General features: G+C 45.0%; 1 protein-coding gene across 1 annotated transcript in view; it reads left to right on the plus strand.

Moving 5' to 3' along the window:
• FGF2 (fibroblast growth factor 2) overlaps window positions 1-17,724 on the plus strand; it is a 26,951-nt gene continuing 9,227 nt past the window's right edge. Inside the window, exon 1 of the mRNA XM_084518108.1 lies at window positions 1-359. Coding sequence (XP_084374234.1) covers window positions 173-359 — 187 coding nt within the window. The 5' untranslated portion in view covers window positions 1-172. The remainder of the gene's footprint in view (window positions 360-17,724) is intronic.

Consider the following 17,724-nt stretch of genomic DNA (forward strand, 5'->3'; position numbering starts at 1 on the left):
GCCGGGGCCGAGGCCGGGGGAAGCCCGGGCCCTCCTCCCTGCCTCGCTGGGCGCCCCGGCCGGCCGGCAGTGGCGTTGCGCAGCTCCCGGGGCGGGCGGCGAGGCGAGGCTGGACGGGCGCGGCAGGGGCCGAGGCCGGCCGGGCCGGCGGGGAGCCGGCGGGGCCCGGCGCATGGCGGCGGGGGCGGCCGGGAGCATCACCACGCTGCCGGCGCTGCCCGACGACGGCGGCGGCGGCGCCTTCCCCCCCGGGCACTTCAAGGACCCCAAGCGGCTGTACTGCAAGAACGGCGGCTTCTTCCTCCGCATCAACCCCGACGGCAGGGTGGACGGCGTCCGCGAGAAGAGCGACCCGCACAGTGAGTGCCCGGGGGGGGCCCGGGCTGCGGGGCCGGGTGCCTGCCGCCTGGTGCTGGGGGGCAGGAGGCTCGGAGCAGGGTGTCCCTGCCGGGAAGGTGCCTTTTGCAGACCACAGGATACCTTGAAAACATTCAGTACAGACTTGTTTGCTGATGTAACGTTAAGTCTTTGAAATGCTTCAAAGCAGGTGCAAGGGGTTGCTGCTTAGTTGTCAGGTTGATTGTCTCGGTGCAGCTCCTGCTTTTAGAAAATGTATTATTTTACAGGGTGGGCACCGTGACCTGCCTGTGCACTTGGCCCAAAGAGCAGGTGAAATGTCTTACTGAGACTCTTTGTCTTTTTCCAACCTGTCCTCTGAGCAGTAGATGCACAGGTGGGGCTAAACTCCGAGAGACAAGGAGGGGAATGATGTGAGGAGATGGATAAAAAGGCAACAAAAGTTTCTGAGGCTCTTCGTATTCCTTTCCAGTTAGAACATTGCGCATCTGAAAAAAAAAAAAAAAGGAAAAAAAAAAAAAAAAAAGCTTTTTGTACAATTCCAAAGAAGTATTGCAACAGACTGTTCCCGAATAGCAGTATTGCTAGGTTGGGCTTCAGGCTGAGGCTGTTCTACTTTGGGACTCTTTGGTAAAATTGTTTTATGTAAGATGGGATGGATGAAGATATATATTGAACAGTACGTGTAGAGGAAGTTAGTAGTCAGTTAGTAGTCAGTCTGACTAATATTCTTAGGAAAAGCTAGGAAACTTTCAGATTTCATCCAATGTGTTTTGCATTTCTGTCTTTCTCAGGTAGTGGTTTAGAGGGAAGTGTTACTTGATGTTGCATGAGTAGTAACAAAATATAACTATTTCCAAAACAATGCAGTAAATTACTGCACGTGGGCTTTTCCAATGTTGGTGCCTAAAGCAAGGCATTAATGTACCATTTATGTGTCTGGTCTTCACACATACCAGTCGGTTACTGCACGGGATGAAGTGCTGGAAAGCACCCAGTAATATATTCAGCTTGATTTAACTTCTTGTGTTTGGGAAATGTGGAAATTCTTACAGGAAAGAAGTGTGCTTGGTTCATAAAACAGGTCTTCTTACCACGAGAAGTAGCTATGAGAATTTGCTGGAAATCTGACGCAAAGCAAGCCAATGACCTGGGTCCACGCAAGACTGAAGCTAGGTCTCCAGGTGCTGTCAGTGCTCCCAGGTGCTTACCTCGTGCCATGCTCTGCTTTTTGTGGTGGAAAAGGCCAGTAGCCCTGCCTGCTGTTCTGTGCTGCCCTAGCTGGGCCAGGCTGCCCTGAATCTTGTCATCATCCTTTTTCATCATAAGGCTTGCCCCCCCCCTTTTATTTTTAATGTCCTGCCTGAGCAATTCTAGTTTTTTTGTTCCTGAGTCTTTCTAATGTGTGTTTTCTTTTCCTGTTTAGCCTTATTGATACTAGAGTTCTGAACTGCCTTCTCATGCTGCTTTCCTAATAGGGAATTACGTGTGAAAGTCTTTCTGGTGTTGGTAATACCTTACTGACTCCATCCTATGCCTTTCCCTTTCAAGTTTCTCTGGTTTCCTCTATATTTTTCCCTGTCATTTCTTTCTGACTCCCATTTTTTATCTCTACCTTTTTCTTCTCTGTTTCTTCACTGTTACCTGCTGATTAGTATTTTTTCCTCTTTCACTGGATGCCTGTCTCTCTTTTTGAAACCCCTTTCTCTTCCTACCCTTTTTCCTGTTTAGTGAATGGTGGCAACAGGTAAAGGAAATCCTGAGTAATTAATGACTGATGTGGCCTCTGCCCTGCTCTGCAGACAGTCAGCTGCTGGGAGCTTTTCAGGTATCCCTCAGCTCTGCACTTTCTGGTCATCTGCAGAAAATGCCTTGTTAAAAAGAACAATTTGTGAGCACAGAACAGCTGGGCACTTCTCCCACCTGGTGGGGCTTGCTGCCAACAATTGCCTGTGTGCACAGGAATGCCACCACACATGAGCTGCTCCTTTCCCTGGTGTCAGGCTGTGCAGGGACACTTGCCTGGGGACAGTCCCGCGCCCTCCTCCTTTCCTTGCTATCAGAAAACAACTTTTTTTTTCTTTTTTCCTGGAAGAAGTCAGTTCTCAGAAGCAGAGAAATTAGCACTTGGCGCGTCAGTGAGGCGTGTTGCTACGACATTACGTGGGTCACATCTCTAGCATCTTGGTTTTAAGTACGTCATTCAATACAAATCTGTACAGTGTTGAACTCTGATCTGGTGAACGCTGCTCTGTGGAAGTCCCAGTGAAATCTTGTGGTATTCCTGGCGGGTCACGTTGGCATGACAGATGGCAAAGAGAAGACGTAAACCTAAGACAATGTGAAAAGACTTCCAAAAAAAATTAGTAAAGAAAATATACACCTCAAATCATGAAGGCTTTCTAGGTTTAAATAAAAGGTTTTATAAGATGATTTTGAAAAAAAGAAATGTATTGGGTGCCGAGAACTTGGTTTAGAAAACCAGTTAAAGGACAGTTAGGAGAGATTCTTGTGGTAACTGCTATTACAAATTAATTAAACAAAATAGCATTTGATTAGCACATCCTCACTTTGACTTTTAAAGGGAACCCTTGTTTCAGAAGGTCAATGACTCTCCCTTTACGTTTCAGACCTAAGTCTAATACTGTAAACAAATTTTCATTATCCGTGTCCTTTTTTGCCTCCCCCGTTCTGCAGCGAGCACTAAGGACAGCTTGTTCGAAGTATATAGTCTGTTTTATGTCTTGGCATCAAGAGTTTTGACTGTTTTACACTCACCCCATTCACTTGGGTTTATTCATAATCGTGTCGTCAGTGAGATGAAGGAATGGAAGTTTGTGCCCTGTGTGCTGGAGGAGAGGAGTCATATGATTCACGTAGCGAAAGAGCAGGACAATACATCTGCGATGGTCGATATTGCCACATCAGATGCATGCTGCTCAGTGACATCAGCGAAGTGCCCCTTTGGACACACCCCAGGGATTTCTGTTTTTTTCCCCCAAAGAGGTATGTTTCAGACAAACAGAAAACAGAAGGCGCTTTCTTAGGGTTTTGTTTTGTAAAGCAAAACAAAGAAACGTGTCTTGTTGTTGATCAACAACTTTTGGTTTATATTGTGGAAAAAGTGCAAAGAAGCCAGTCAGCTTGGAAAGGCTTTCAGAAACTCTCCGGAGGTGTTTGCCTCAAAGAGCTGGTGACGGGGAAAAGCAAGGGGAATGGGAAAGGAACGCTTAGCCATACGTTTTATGAAATGTCTCATAGCACAGCTGGTTTCCCTTCAGTTTCCCTCGCTGAGGAATGGTCGGCATTTGTATATTTCCATAATTTCTCAAGCTGCTGTATTTCATGACAAGTATAAAACAAGGCATCCAAGGAATCCTGAGCCATTTTCATCCACTTGTTAATGAGATGACAAGGCTCCGGCCAGTCACTCAGAAGGGATTCAGCAACGTGAGCTTTATCAACCCTGCATATGTCTGAAATACCTTTTTTTCTGCTTAGTGCCTAATTACCTTTCCAAAAATATGTCAAGAAAATGTAAAATAGGGTAATATTGGCCCAGGAAAATTTATTCTGAAGAAAGTTCTTTTCATAAGGAGTTGTTAATGAGTTATTTGTATCATAACATTTAAATGGTTAAACTGTCTAAATGTTTTTAACATAATATATTGAAGTATATGTTTTTAGAGCATAGCAGCTTAGTGAGGAAGATACAAAACTTACTGCAAAATCATGCAAATGGAAGAAAACGAGCTACGTGATTTAGTGTGATGGTTCAGTACCCAATGCTGAGTTTTATATAGGTGCTTCAGTTATTTAGGACTCAGAAGATCTCTCCTGTTTTGGTGTCCCATGGACATGGCCAGAACTATTAACAGGGTATCCTGTTCCAAATCCTGTTGGTAGGTGAGAGTTGACTTTTTTTTTTTTTTTTTTTTTTTTTTTAAATCTGGCCCTAAATCTAAGCGTCTGAATACATTGCTTCTACCCAAGTCTCTCTGAAAGCAGACTGATTTTGCATTACCTTTGATCTATTGCACAGCCCTTAGCTGTTGTGCCAAACACTAATGCTTTGCGACATAGTCAAGACAGAAATTCTTCCCAGCTCTCAGATGTAGTTGGCTTTAGGGAGTGAGGTAGCACAGAGCCTGCATGCAGGAAAGTTGGGAGTACGTCTCCTGTGTGTCTTTGGCTTACTTTATTTGTCATCAAAATACTGTCATAATGTTTTCTCCATGGCACTGCAAGGTAAAATAATTAAATGAGGGACAGACTGCCTACGTTGTCTGGGCACACCGAGGCAAGCGTGCTGCCAAGGGATGGGATGGATGTTCCCTCATCTGTCATCACATCTGCTAATCCTCTTACTCAAAATTGGGCAACTTTTACCTACCCCAGAGCTGTGTGGTTGAGTAGCGGGTGCGCTCTGAAGATGGAGTGAGGCAAATGCGAGATGCCCCCAGGCTGGCAGGGAGTTGTCCGTCTCCTACCTGTTTTGTGCCTGGGTTGGATAAGGCTGGTTGGAGCAGGGAAGGTTCCCAGGGCACGGCTGTCCATGGGTACACTAGAGGGCAGGATTTAGCCCTTAAAAATTCTTACAGGCTTTACAAATTGGGAGTGCTTAAGGTACTAAAATACTCATGTTAACAGAAAAAACAGTCCAACTTGTGTAGCCATTACACAGCTGTAGATGAATGGCAAATGCAGATAATATGTCGGACTTTTACAAAATCCACTCAAATTATGGAGGTACTCACAGAAACGTAAATTTTTGCAAAAGCTATCTGTATGGTCCCCTTATGTGGGTATGTTAAGACTTCTGGCAAAAGCTGCAGCTACACAAGTATAGTATTTGGTGAAGGCATGGTGAAAACTTTTGGATGCTTGTCAACTTGATAAAGCAGAGCTATACATATTTGTGAATCGCTCATCAAGCGAATGAGATCAAGCTGCTAATGGTTTTATTTGGCTAATAAATGCTCAAAATTGTGCAGATGATCCTAAAAAGTTCATTTTGTGGAGATATGTTGAAAAACGTTTTACAGAAGGTCAAGTATTTTAGTAGTTTTTTTATTCTTTATAGATATGATTTCTTTTGGCATACTAGATGAAGAGGAAAAAAATAAAAAAAAACGGTTAATTAAATTAAAAGCTTTTTTTTTTTTTTTTTTTTGATAATATATGCCAAACATGAAGGACAAAGATTTTTAAAAGGTGTTCAAGTTCATCTTCCGTAATAAAAGCAAGAGGAGTGCCAAGTGCACAGGCAGTTGAGTGAGCAAGAAGAGATTTAGCACTGGTTTGGGCAGTTGAATTAACAGTCCCAGGGAAAGCCTGGAAAAATGCCTCAGTTTCTTGTGCAGTTTTCACAAAATACATATATGTATACCTGTTTTATTTTCTGAAAGGCAGGGAACTGCTCCACCCCTGTTTTCGGGGACAGAATTCCATTTAATTATTCTTTAATTAATGAGTTTTTCAATCTTAATTTTAAATTCTCATCTTTTCACTGACATCTTTTTTTTGTAAGCTACTCCCAACTCCCTTGGTTTGCGGCAAGCAGTTTATAAAAGTAATTGTCCAGTGGTTTCAGCACATTTAAGGCTGCTAACACATTGAAGTGAAACTTGTAATGAGACAGTTTCTTTGAAAGTGTTTTCCTTGAGCTTAGTATTTTTTCCCTTTTTCTCCATTTTTATTCCCCAGAAAAATAGTTTCTGGTATTTCTTCAGTTGTTCAAGCAGTTAGAACCGAATCAATGAATCCATCCCTAACTCGTGATTTATGAAATTTGTATTCTGATTATTACTTCTTTCTTTTAACACTCTTGGGAGCATTATTCTCAGATCACTAGCTGTGTGTTGTTTCAAAATACTTGGGAGGCAATCAGCTGTACTACTGATGTATAACCCTAGAAATGGTGGAGCTTTTTGATTGTTGGTGGCATCATGTTTGGTGTCGTTACTTACTAAAAAATGGGCTATATAACTGTAGTACAATTGGGGAAAAAAAAAAACACCTCAATGCTCAAGTTACTGTTCCTAAAAAATCAGTTAGTTGCATGAAGTCTCTGATTTGGATATTTATAGTAAGTGATATTTGAAATATTTATGACACAACTTTTGAAGCCCAGAAGTCTGTAATGGGATTGCATTTCAATTCTGATTGAGAATAAATAACCTTTACTCTTATTAGTATCCATTTAAGACGATGCATTTCAAAATAAAGTAGCTCTCATTATTTGTCTTTTTCAATAGCGTTTTGTGACAATATGTGGGTAAACTAAAGTTCCTGCCTGCCTCTTCTGCTGCCTCCTTACTCTTCAATAAAAATATCTAAAGGGTGACTGTCCGGAGTGCTGATGCCATTTCAGGATTATTATCTTATGTATTTGTTTTGTTTATTCAGGGTAGGGTCAGATTCTGACTACAGGCTGATATGCTCGTCCGAGTGTATAAATGAGATGATGTCTACAAAGCTGGGTGGAGGTCATTTTACACAAACTGCCATGGTACACTTCTGGTTGAGTGATCCTGTATGAAGTTATCACTCATGTTTGACTTTTAGAGCTCAAAACCACATTTCTTGAGTCATTCAAAGGGGAAAGATGTTAAGGATAGTAGGAGAGGGCAAATTAGGAACTAGACTCTGAAGTCATTTGCAATAACAATATGATGTTGGGTGATCATGTTCCTGTGTTACAGAGCTTGTAGCTTACCTTTTGTGATGAGACTTAAGCAAGTTTCATAAAACAGTTGTCATTGGGATTCCAGCTGGAATGTGAAAGTCACAAAATCCTGATGCTCCTGGCTATAAAGTGCTGCGTGGTGGTGTATTGTGTAAAAGCAAGGAGAGCTATCAGCTGCAGTACAGCTTGAAATATCTGCAGTCTGTTTCTCGGATCTTTCCTTTCTGCTCTCCAGCTGACCAGCCTGGTGCCCACAATGCTCCGCGCCCACTTGGAAAACTTTTTGCACCAGTGTGTTTTATTTATACAAGTCCTCTTGCCATTCTGTGTGTGGTGTAGCCCTGCAGTTATTTTTCCTGATAAAGGGTGTCCTTAATGCTCTAAATGTACTGGCAAAATAGGTGAGGCTCTGGAAGCAGGCGGCACAGCATCTTGGCTGTTGTGTGGTATGCCTTGTTGGGGGAAATGTCGGTACCACCTCTTGAGACTGGCACCATTTTTTTTGTCAGACTCTGTCTTTTCTTGGTGACTCTGGATACTAGGGAGTAAGTACTCAAGTCTCTTGGGTATTTCAAATTTTCCCTTTTTGCTTTTTTTTTAAAAATCTTTTTTTTTTTCCTTCCTCAGTGTTGTATTTGGACGTCACCTGTTACTCTGTCAGTGCTGACTGACCAGGAGGTCCTCTGGCTAGATACTTCAGCTGGCCTACGGAGTCTCTGCTGCTAAAAGGGGTGGTCTCTTCCCTTTCCCCCCGCTCAACTTCAGCTTTCGGCACCACTTCTAGCACAGAGTTCACCAGCAGGCCAGAGGTTGCACCTCTATTACATTTCAGGTTAGAATAGTCATTTTAGGACTGTTTTACAGTGATCGTTTGCACAGGCACACAGCTCTGGGAAGAGCAGGACTGACTGAAATTTCTGGATGTAGATTTCGCACCTGTAGAGTAGTTTTGTGCAATGCTTCCCTAGGACAGTCCTGTTGATATCTATGGGTATCAACAACTGAGAGGGATACAAAAACGTAAGCGTACTTTAGTGTAAAGAAGCAGGCAGCAAGGGTCATATAGAAGATGTATGGGGAGAGGCTGTCATCTGTGTTGGTAGGTCTGTTAGGGTATCCTGCTGTGCAGACGTGTCAGGCAGAGCAGTTTCTGGGAAACAGCATGTGGATTCAGTCCATTGGCAGTCACTAACTTGAATGGAGCAAGTGGATGAAGAGCTAAACATGCATCTGGCCTTGCCTCTCAATATGTATATGCGAAGGATTCACTTCATGGTTTTACAAGTGTTTACAGGATCCGTATGGACGTTTTACTGACAGAAATGCAGTTTATTTGGGAAATTTGAGGAAAAAAAGGCTGGGCCTAGAAGATTCACAAAAGCTGAAGAGATACATTGAGGGCTTGCTTTTTGCAGTGAAGTCAGGAACAGTGTGGAGATTTAAACCAGCAAACAGACTGAAACCCACACGGTACTGGTAGTGGGCTGGCTGAAGCAGCAGGGAGCCGGGCAGGCCTGCTGCAGATTGTGAAGTCTCTTCTCTTGTCAGGACAGTGCTTGTGTCCCTTCCAGTATGATATGAAGGTGTTCAGAACAAGCAGTGCACACTGGGTTTTTATTTGGAAGAAGTGGAAGACAGGGAAGTGACTATGTCACGATCCCTTTCCACGTGGTCCTATAGGCCCAAGTTCTTGGCTCCCCAGTACAGGCCCGGTCCCGTGGTGAACTCTGTCTGCCTCCTCCAAGCCACCATCAGGGACTATTAAAGTTACCTAAATACTAATTATTTAATGTTACCTAAATAGTAATTATTTGATAGTGTTTACTATTAGTAATAATCCTAATTATTTATTGTTACCCAAATGCCTGCAGGAAAATCTGAAAGTGCAGCATGTGTTTTAGTTTTTGGCGTTGGGGAATTTGGTTTCATACAAAACCCAGATCATTGCACTGCGTTCAAAAGCAAGGTCAGGCCTTTCTGTGAAGGCTCTGCTTCGCTGTTATTTTGGGTCAGCGGTGATTGACAGCCGCTGTCCTTCGTTGGCCTCATGGTGCGCAGCCCGTGCTGTCCCCCTGAGGGTGCGTTATTTAAATGTCAGCACAGGGTGGATACACAGCCTGATGGAAGGGGATAAAATAGATGGAGGATGAAGTAAGGCTCTGGGCTCAGCGTTGTCTTTGCATTGTCCTTGCAGCAAACTAGGTGAACAGGCACCAGTGAAATGCCATGTGCATGTGTGTGGATTTTGATTGCTTTTACTTAACTTTTCACAAATATTTATTGAAGAGTCAGCAGTTGATTCTGATAAAACATCTTTTCATTGGTACTGAAGCTTGGGGAAGTGCAAACCCAACATGGTAATTGTCTCTTACCCTTTTTGTCCGGATTCAGAGCAAATAGCTCCAAAGGGCAACTTCTCAGCTCCTTATCTATCAGCTTGTTATTTCTTCCTCCTCCCTTCAGCTGTGCTGTGTCCCTGGCACCCTGGATGCATGACACAGTTCCTCTTTCACCACTGTGTTTCAGACTCTCCTGAGATCCAGCTGATGATTCTTCTTGGCATTTTTGAAATCCAGCTTTTCCTTTCCATCTGTAACACTTGAAGCTTATTATATCTATGAGGTGATAATCTCCTGCTGCTGCTGTGGCAGCCTTTTCCTTTCATCTCATCTGAATCAGAATCAGTTGTCCACTGCTCTGACATCCCTAAAACGCTGTGTGCTACTGAATACTTACTGTTTGAGTATAGGAGCACTGAAAAATACCTTTTAAAATGGCTATGTTTTACCTTCTCTGTTTTCCGAGTGATGTTCTTTGCCTCGCCTCATTTTGTCCCTGCTTTTATGTGTGTTTATTTTGCTGCGTGAAAAGCAGTTCATAGCTCTCATGACGTTAGTGAACACACAATAGACATAAAGAGCTTAAATTCTACCAATTCCATGTGCATCTTCTGACATGACTCAGTGATGTTATGTGAGCTAGACTGTTACAGCAGCTTTGTTTCAAAGCTGAACAACTGAAAGTGGTTATTTTAGCATTTACTTTTGTGAATGCTACATTAATACAAAGCGATTTAAAGAAACGTGAAGAATTACCTTATTCTTGTTAAAACAGGTCCTTCAGGAAAAGTCTTAAAAAACATGTGTACGCATTCATGGGTTTGATAATGAAACCCTAAAACATTTGTTCTCCATCAAGTATTTGGGGTAAGGCTGTTGATACTTAGAGATGGGGCTTTATTACCAGTACCCAGTAATGGTTCTTTGGTAAAGCAGGTAATTTTTTCTGCTTAGTTTTGCCCTCCTGACTTGAAGCGGTGCACTGGGTTCATCTGCAGCGACAAGGAGACTGCAAACAGTGCCAGCAAGGTATTTAGAAGTCCTTTATAAGATGGTGCATTCGCAGTGCTGGCACTTGAAATCCTTACGTAATGCCAAGCGATCGCTGTTTACTTGACTCAGCAGCACAAAACACTCGAGTTGTATTTTGTAAGCAGCACATGGGAACTCCAGAAGTGTTACATGATTCTGAAATTATTTTTCTACAGGATGACTTTACCATCTGTTACACGATGTTTGTAGGGAGCGTTTGGGGATGCTGCGCGTTTGGTAATCAGTGGTTCCTGAGGAGGCTTCCCATGTGATAGGTGTGTGTTAGGTGGAGTTGGGCATCTGTGGGAATCGGAGGTGGGATATAAATGAAAATAGATGGAGAACCTGAATAGGGAAATAATTTTAATTGTGTTCAGTATTTTTAATGTTTTGATTAAAGCTCCTAAGGCCTGTGAATGCCCGCATTGTGTGGCAGGCTGGTTTAGCGGCTTGATACCTGGTTCCACAAGTTGTTATTCTGTTTAAAGCCTTGGATTTACTCTTAAGTGTAACCGGAACTTTTCAAAGTGCTCATAGTTCAGGAGTGTATATTTTTGTTGTGGATGTTTACATTTTAAAGACCTTAGGTCTGTCTGCAAGTGGTTTTATGCCTCTGGCTGGCAAAAAGGAAAAAGATACACTTGGGATGCTGTCATGCGAAAGCAAAGAAATGTGCCTTTGTACGGGAGCGTGACTCACTGTTTCTCACTGTGACACTTCGTTTGCTCGAGTTTTTTTGGTGGCTGTTCTGTGGTTTTTGTTTTTGAAAAGACCACCTCTTCTGCCGAGGCTCGCTTGCTGTTTACGTGTGTTTCTCCTGTCTGCCCTGTGCACGTGTTCAAGGGTTTAGGCGGCGTTTGCTCCAGCAGCTCTGCCTGTGGCAGGGTTGTTTTACAACTAGCCCATGAGAGCGAGCAGAGAATTGCTTTCACGTTTGCAGTCTCCGGACTGGAGATGCCTTGTATGCAAAGCCTGTCAGCCAGCGGAAGGCATTAATATGCCTGTGAGAAAGGCACGTCACAAAGAGTTGTAGACTATATGTGGGAGAAATGCAGCCAAAGATGTTTCTAATTCCTAGAAATGAGGTTCAGTGGGCATCACCGGCGCGTGGGCTGAGGTTTGGATCTGGCCCACAGGGCAGTTTTGCCTGGCCCTGGAAATGCCAAAGTGGGGGCACTAATCTGTGTGCGTGTACACGCGTCTTTGATGAACCAGCCCGTGGCATTGGGAGGGTTTAGGACATTAGGTGTGGAGCAAGCACGCCTGACTGCACCTCGCTTGAACACCTGGCCGGGGATAGAAGCTGCACTGAGCATGAAGGCATCGGCAGCTTCTGCCACGGAGTACACAGGAGGGCGTTGCATTTAGCAACACGTCATTCCTTGCTATTTTGCTCCTTGTTTTCTGAACTTCTTTGCATTTCTGATATTGATTCCCTCCAAAGGTGAGCCACGGCCACAGCAGCGAGGCAGCAGAATCGTCGCTGCTCTGCTCCTTGCTGAGCTGCAGGAGGACAACCGGCGTGGGGCTGGCGCAACAGCTTCACCACGGCGGTGCCGTTCGGGGGCCTCGTGGAAGGGTTTTCCTTACAGGGCCTCTGCAAATATGTTGGAGATGGGCCCTGAGCCTTTGGCTTGGATTTAGCTTTTCCGTAGCAGCAGAGGCTGCAGTAACGCTAGTAATTGATCCAGGGACGTGCAGCCTGGGGCTTTTCGGGGGGTACAGAAACTCTCCCTTCTTGTAAACTGAGAGTGAGGTGTTTGGCTCATGACCTTTGCAGTTCAAACAAAGCAGCTGTATGCTAGTGAAAACGGGGCTGTGCTAGTGTTGGATTCCTCCTCTTTTTCCACGGTCCCCGAGCTGCTCTGTTACTTGCCGCATCTGAGCAGTGCGTTTGCTCTCGAGGTGTTCACTACGTGCACGTAAGCTCTTGGAGCATTAGCTGGCCGTTGTTTTGGGGCCCAGCTGCCCTTTGGTGAAGCGTTGTTCTTCCCATCGTGTTCTCCCGGGGAGCTAGTAGTGGGGTAGTCATGAAAAGACCTTCTCTCTCCTCCTGTGTTAAAGAAGGCAGTTTCTGTGAGAGAGGGCCTGTCGGACCTGTGTTTGGTGTGGTTCTGCGAGGCCATGGGTGTGCCTGCATTGAAGTCTGCAGTGATCTCTTCTAGGTTGATTGCAGTGCAGGAGTAGCTTAGGCTTTAATCACACCTCAGTTTGCTGTGTGAGTGTATCCAAAGCCAGGAGCTTCAGGCATATATTTATTTTAGGGCTACCCTGATGTAGTAGGCAGATTTCCCATTTCCTTGTGAAGCCCTAGGAAAAAGGAGATGTTACGAATCCCTGTGGCTAACACATCTCAAATCCCACTCCCTTGAGGTGCAGGGCCTTGCCTCGAGCTGCAGTACTGCACCCTCAGTACTGCATGCCTACCCTGCCCCTTCTCATTGCTGTCTGCTCTTTACATCTCTCTTTTTTTTTTTTTTTCCCTAACATTTGTCTGTTCCTTTCTTTCCCAGTGTGACCTTTGCTTTCCCTCTTCCTTTGTGCTATCCCGTGCAGCGCAGCTGCTCTCAGCAAAACAACAGCACGTGTTGTGGGGCCCAGCGAGTGCCCCAGGCAAGGAGCTCGGGGTGCCAGCACACGTCTGACTGGGAGTGTGTGAGAAAGGTGGCACTAGCTCAGCAGCGAGTGGCTTCCAGAATGGGCTGCTCACTCCTTCTGAACTATTAGGTTGCTAGATTCTGCCAAGACCTTCTAAAGAAACAGATTTTCAAGGAGTGTTTTGGATGAACCCTTCATGATGCAGAGTAATGAGACCATTTGGGATAGTTTAGGTCAGTGCAGTATTATCTGGTCTGGGCCATTACAGAACCTTTGCGGGGTTGGGAGAAGGAGAAGTCCCGTAAAAGGACTTAAGAGCTTTCATCCTACACGTAACATTTCACTTCTGGCACTCAGGGCAATAAAAGACCTTTTGGAAAATATACACAGCTGCTGCATTCTCCACATCTGCAAGCATCTTTCCTGCCTGTGTGGTGCTGCTTGGCCATACAGCTCATTACTGGAGTACGCAGAACTGAATTGAACTTCTGTCTGAGCTCTTTAAGCAAGTGTGGGGAAGGTGCAGTTAGTGCAGAGATGTGATGGAAGCCCTGCCAACCACAGGGCTACTGAATGCCACTTCTCAGCTTTTGTATTCCTAGAAAAGCTTCTTGTAATTGTGAAGTAAATGCCCAGATACAACCGCTGGCCAGTTTAACCTGCAACTTGTCAATGTGCCCTGACCATGCATCCTGGGTCACCTAGGTGTAATGGTAATCTTTTGTCCATGGTCTGCTAATGACACGAATGTGTGCAGGAGCCTGTGCTGGTCACAGGGCAGGAACACAGAACTTACCGGGGGATCCGGGCCTGATCCTGGGGGAGGGAAATTCTTGACCTTGGTGAAGATGCACATCAGGGAGTGGCCTTGAAGAGGTTTGGTCTCTTTGGATTGCCTTAGAATTAAAAAGAAAAAGGCCACTAAGTCCTTCTGCCTTTCACATCTTTCAGATGCCAGTGAGAATCGCTTTGCCTGAGTGTCAGTAGTTGAAGAGTGCACCTGAACATTTCCTGTGGTAATGGAAAGGAGGCTGGCCAAAACAAAAACAAAACAAACAAAACAAAAAACACCAACACCGTTTCTTTTTCTTGTATAATCATTTGTGTATGTATCCATCAGTGTATCCATATTGTTAACGCAGCCTCTGCATGTTGTGAGAAGACCGTGTCCCACCTCTGTCCTGTTTTAATACTTGTGCAATGCGCTCAAGCCACATGCAGAGTGATGTGTTCTCCTTGTTCATGGCTGCTTACATAATCTGCTGTATAGAGATCAGATAGCAGCGTGAGCAAGGAGTCACATAACTAAATCAAAATCAGTGCTGGCAGCTCTGAGGTTACCCGTACAGCTCCAGAGGGCTGCGCTAAGCCCTTAGTGGTAGCTCGGATGCGCATGTCAGACAGCTGGGTGCTGGATTAGGGCTCCTTTTTCCCAGTCAGACCTCCTGAAAAAATGTCCTGTCAAAAATGAACATGGTCAAAATTTTCATAGGACCTAGAATTCCTGTGTTTTGGCTCAGCTATGGTTTGCCTACCTTTTCAACCATTTCCACAGCACCCTCCTAAGTTCTCCATTTGACTGCTGCATCGAGATGTGGAGGTTGCTGTGGATCCCCCTGGGAGAGCTCAGGCTCAGGTGCCAATAAGGTGCAGAATTCCCCTGCTTTGCAAATGGGATGCACCACGGCAGCTGGAGACAGGATTTGGGTGCAGTCTGCCTGTGGAAAGCACTTTGCAGCTCCCGAGGGTGACAGACTGATTGTTTTATTTTTGTATGGGAATCCTTTTGCAAACCTGGAGAGAAATTCATGGTAACGGAATGACTGGGAAAAAAAAAAAAAAAAAAGATCTCTGGACCCATAACTAGAAAAATCTCCTTTGCCCGCTCTCCTGTGTTGAGCACTGAAGCTGTAAGGTCTTGCAGGGGCTTGGCAGTGCCGCTGCTGTCTGGGTGAGGTAACTGCAGAAGGGCTGTGGCCAGCTTGTGGCACCCTGCCTCTGGGCTTCCTTTGGCACACGGGAATTGGAAAACGTGGCTCTGAGAGCAGGGTGAAGGGATCTCCTGATGTCACCTGTAGGGTGAGCAAGGAGAGATTTGTTCATCATGTACCTCCTTACAGTTCTTTTCCCTGCCGTTGGAAAGTCTTATCAACATTGCTTGCTTGGGGCCAGGCATTTCCATAAGAAACAACTTTCTGGTGAAGGACATGTTTAATGCAGGCTGTCCCAAAGGCAATACATATCTATCAATTACTTTAATTTTGTCTTTCTGTGGCTAGTTACCTTTCTGCTGAACAATGTCAAGGCTTTATTTGTTTGTTTGTGCTTTTATCAGTTTGGTTTATCAGAGGGCAGTACCGCAGTTTCTTCTGGGCTTGCCATCTCGTCTTCTGGGAGCATCCTCGCTGCGGTATTATGAACTGCGTTGTTATATCCACGCCTGGCACTTTGTTAACCAGCTCATCTCCGTAGGTAAAAGTGCTGTGGTGATGCTAAACACAGGAACAGCGAAACTGCTCAGAGGAGAGTTTTATTGAGGACACTTTTATAGTCTTGACTTCAAGTTTAACGAGGCTGTGGCAGGAGAAGGTTTCAGATTCATCTATTACAGTTTGGTGCTTCAACTTCATCCTTCTCCCATTCATGTTTTCTAACCCTTTTTGTATCTTCCCAAAGATAGGGGAAGTGTTCGTCGCACACTAAAGGGCATGCTGCGGGTGTGAGCCGTGAGGTACGTGGTGCTGTGCAGGAGGGGTATGTCTTCAAGTATGCTGAAGACAAACATTATGGCCAGGTCTAAAATGAAGGCTCGTGTCTGAACCATTGCTGCTGGTGACCTTAGGGCTGCAAGAGGCACAGACCATCAGCATCAAGCGTTACGCTGTGCTAAGTTGCATTCGGCTAAACCTAAAAGAGTTGCTTCTGGGGCTGATTCCGTGGTCAAAATGTGTTTCTTTAGCAAACGTGTATTATGTCTTGGCTTCTCCAGATCAACATAGCACTGCTGCGTTAATAAATCCTTAAAATAACGCGGAAACCTGGAAGACTTAAGGTATTACTTTGGCTCAGCTTATTAGTGTGTTTTTCAAGTTGGAATAGGAAATCCAGAGAAACTGGTTTGGGTTTTGGGGCATTTAGTGAGCATTGCAGTGCATTTCTGACTCTACGGGATTTATTTTTTTTTAAGAGGAACTCTTTTTGCTTCTCTGAGCTACGCAAATATTTTTACAGACCTTGCAAACTTTTAAAATGTTTGTTTTTACAGAATGTGAACTTCTGGCCCAGTACGAAATTGTAGGAGTTACTGAGCTTTTTTTTTTTTTCTTTTCTTTTTGTCAAGAGAAAGTCACGAAGAGCAATACAGCCGTGCTCCAGTAATTAATGCTGCCTTCCAGATATTTCACACAGCTGTTTCTCGTTAAGCCTGCGGTGAAAGCTGTGTGCTCGGGCACATGGCAAAGTCCATTCCCCCGGTCCCTGCCCCGAGCACTTCTCCACCTTCTGGCTCCCCGGCAGGCCGGGAGCTGTGCTGACGGCTCCTGAAGCTGTTCCCAAATCTGATCTGGGCCTAGTGGCACAGGGGGAGCTGTGTGTTGGATTTGGCATTCTGGGGTGAAATGAAACATTTCAACCACCTTTTTATCACTGCAGTTCCCTGGAAGTGCTATTAGTGTTATTGATGTTTTGTTTTTTCTTGCATAAAATGGCAGCAGGCACGCAACTCTGAAGAGACCATTTCATCTTCTTTATAGTGCAGCGTTTGTGTTCATGTGGCTTCAGTTTTGTATAAAAAGTAATGGGCTTACTAGAAACTCCTATGTCTGCCTGTACCTACAGGAAGATCAGATGGAATAATGACAAAGCTTGACAAAGGGGGTGCAGCAGTTACCTGGGAGGTTTCATCTTCTGGTATTCTTCCTGTTGGGATTGCTCCTGTCCTGTCTTTTGGAGGAGCAGAAATTAAACAAGAAGTCTTCCACTTGGACTGCATAAAATATCTCCCCTCAGACTAAAAAGTCAAATAAGCAGCAGCCTCCCTCTGACTCTCCAGGGGTGCTTCCACTCCAAAATTTACCATCGTTTCAAGCATCTATTCTGCTAGCTGGAAAGGTGAGGCTTTGTAACAGTGCATCTTCACGCAGGAGAACCAGTGACCCTCCCTGACAGCAGGTGGGCAAATGAAGCTCATGTACCCATGCTGCCCACCCGAATTGCCCCGCTGAGCCACAAAAACCACCTTGCCATGCAGAGCAGGCCCGCAGGGGCTGCAGGCTCTCGGCAGCAAGCCCGGGCTGATGCAAGGCTGTGGCTGAGTGCTTCCGAGGGGACGGAGCATCGCTGTCATTTCCTCCCTCTGGGCTTTTATCGTGGTCAGATCTCTGCATTGCATCTTCAAATATAATTCCTTTTATATTATTAGCATTAACGCTAATTCCAAAAATAATTTCTGGGATGAAAACGGAGGAATGAATAAGTTGCAATCCTGGCGGTTTGGAAACGCCGCCAGCCTCCCTGCAGCTGAGTCACATCCTTCGCTCTGACACCTGATGGGGCCGCAGCCAGCACCCGCTTGCAACACCCTGCTGCTGCTTTCATTAGCTGTGGCACTTCTTTGGCAGCAGTGCCCTTTCTCTTTTCCTGCCCCAGGAAGGTGAGAAGCTGTTCCTCAGCTATTCCTCATTTCGGCTGCCTGTGTTGCAGCGAGCTTGC

This window comes from Aythya ferina (assembly GCF_964211825.1).
Source record: "Aythya ferina genome assembly, chromosome: 4".
NCBI classification, from domain to species: domain Eukaryota; kingdom Metazoa; phylum Chordata; class Aves; order Anseriformes; family Anatidae; genus Aythya; species Aythya ferina.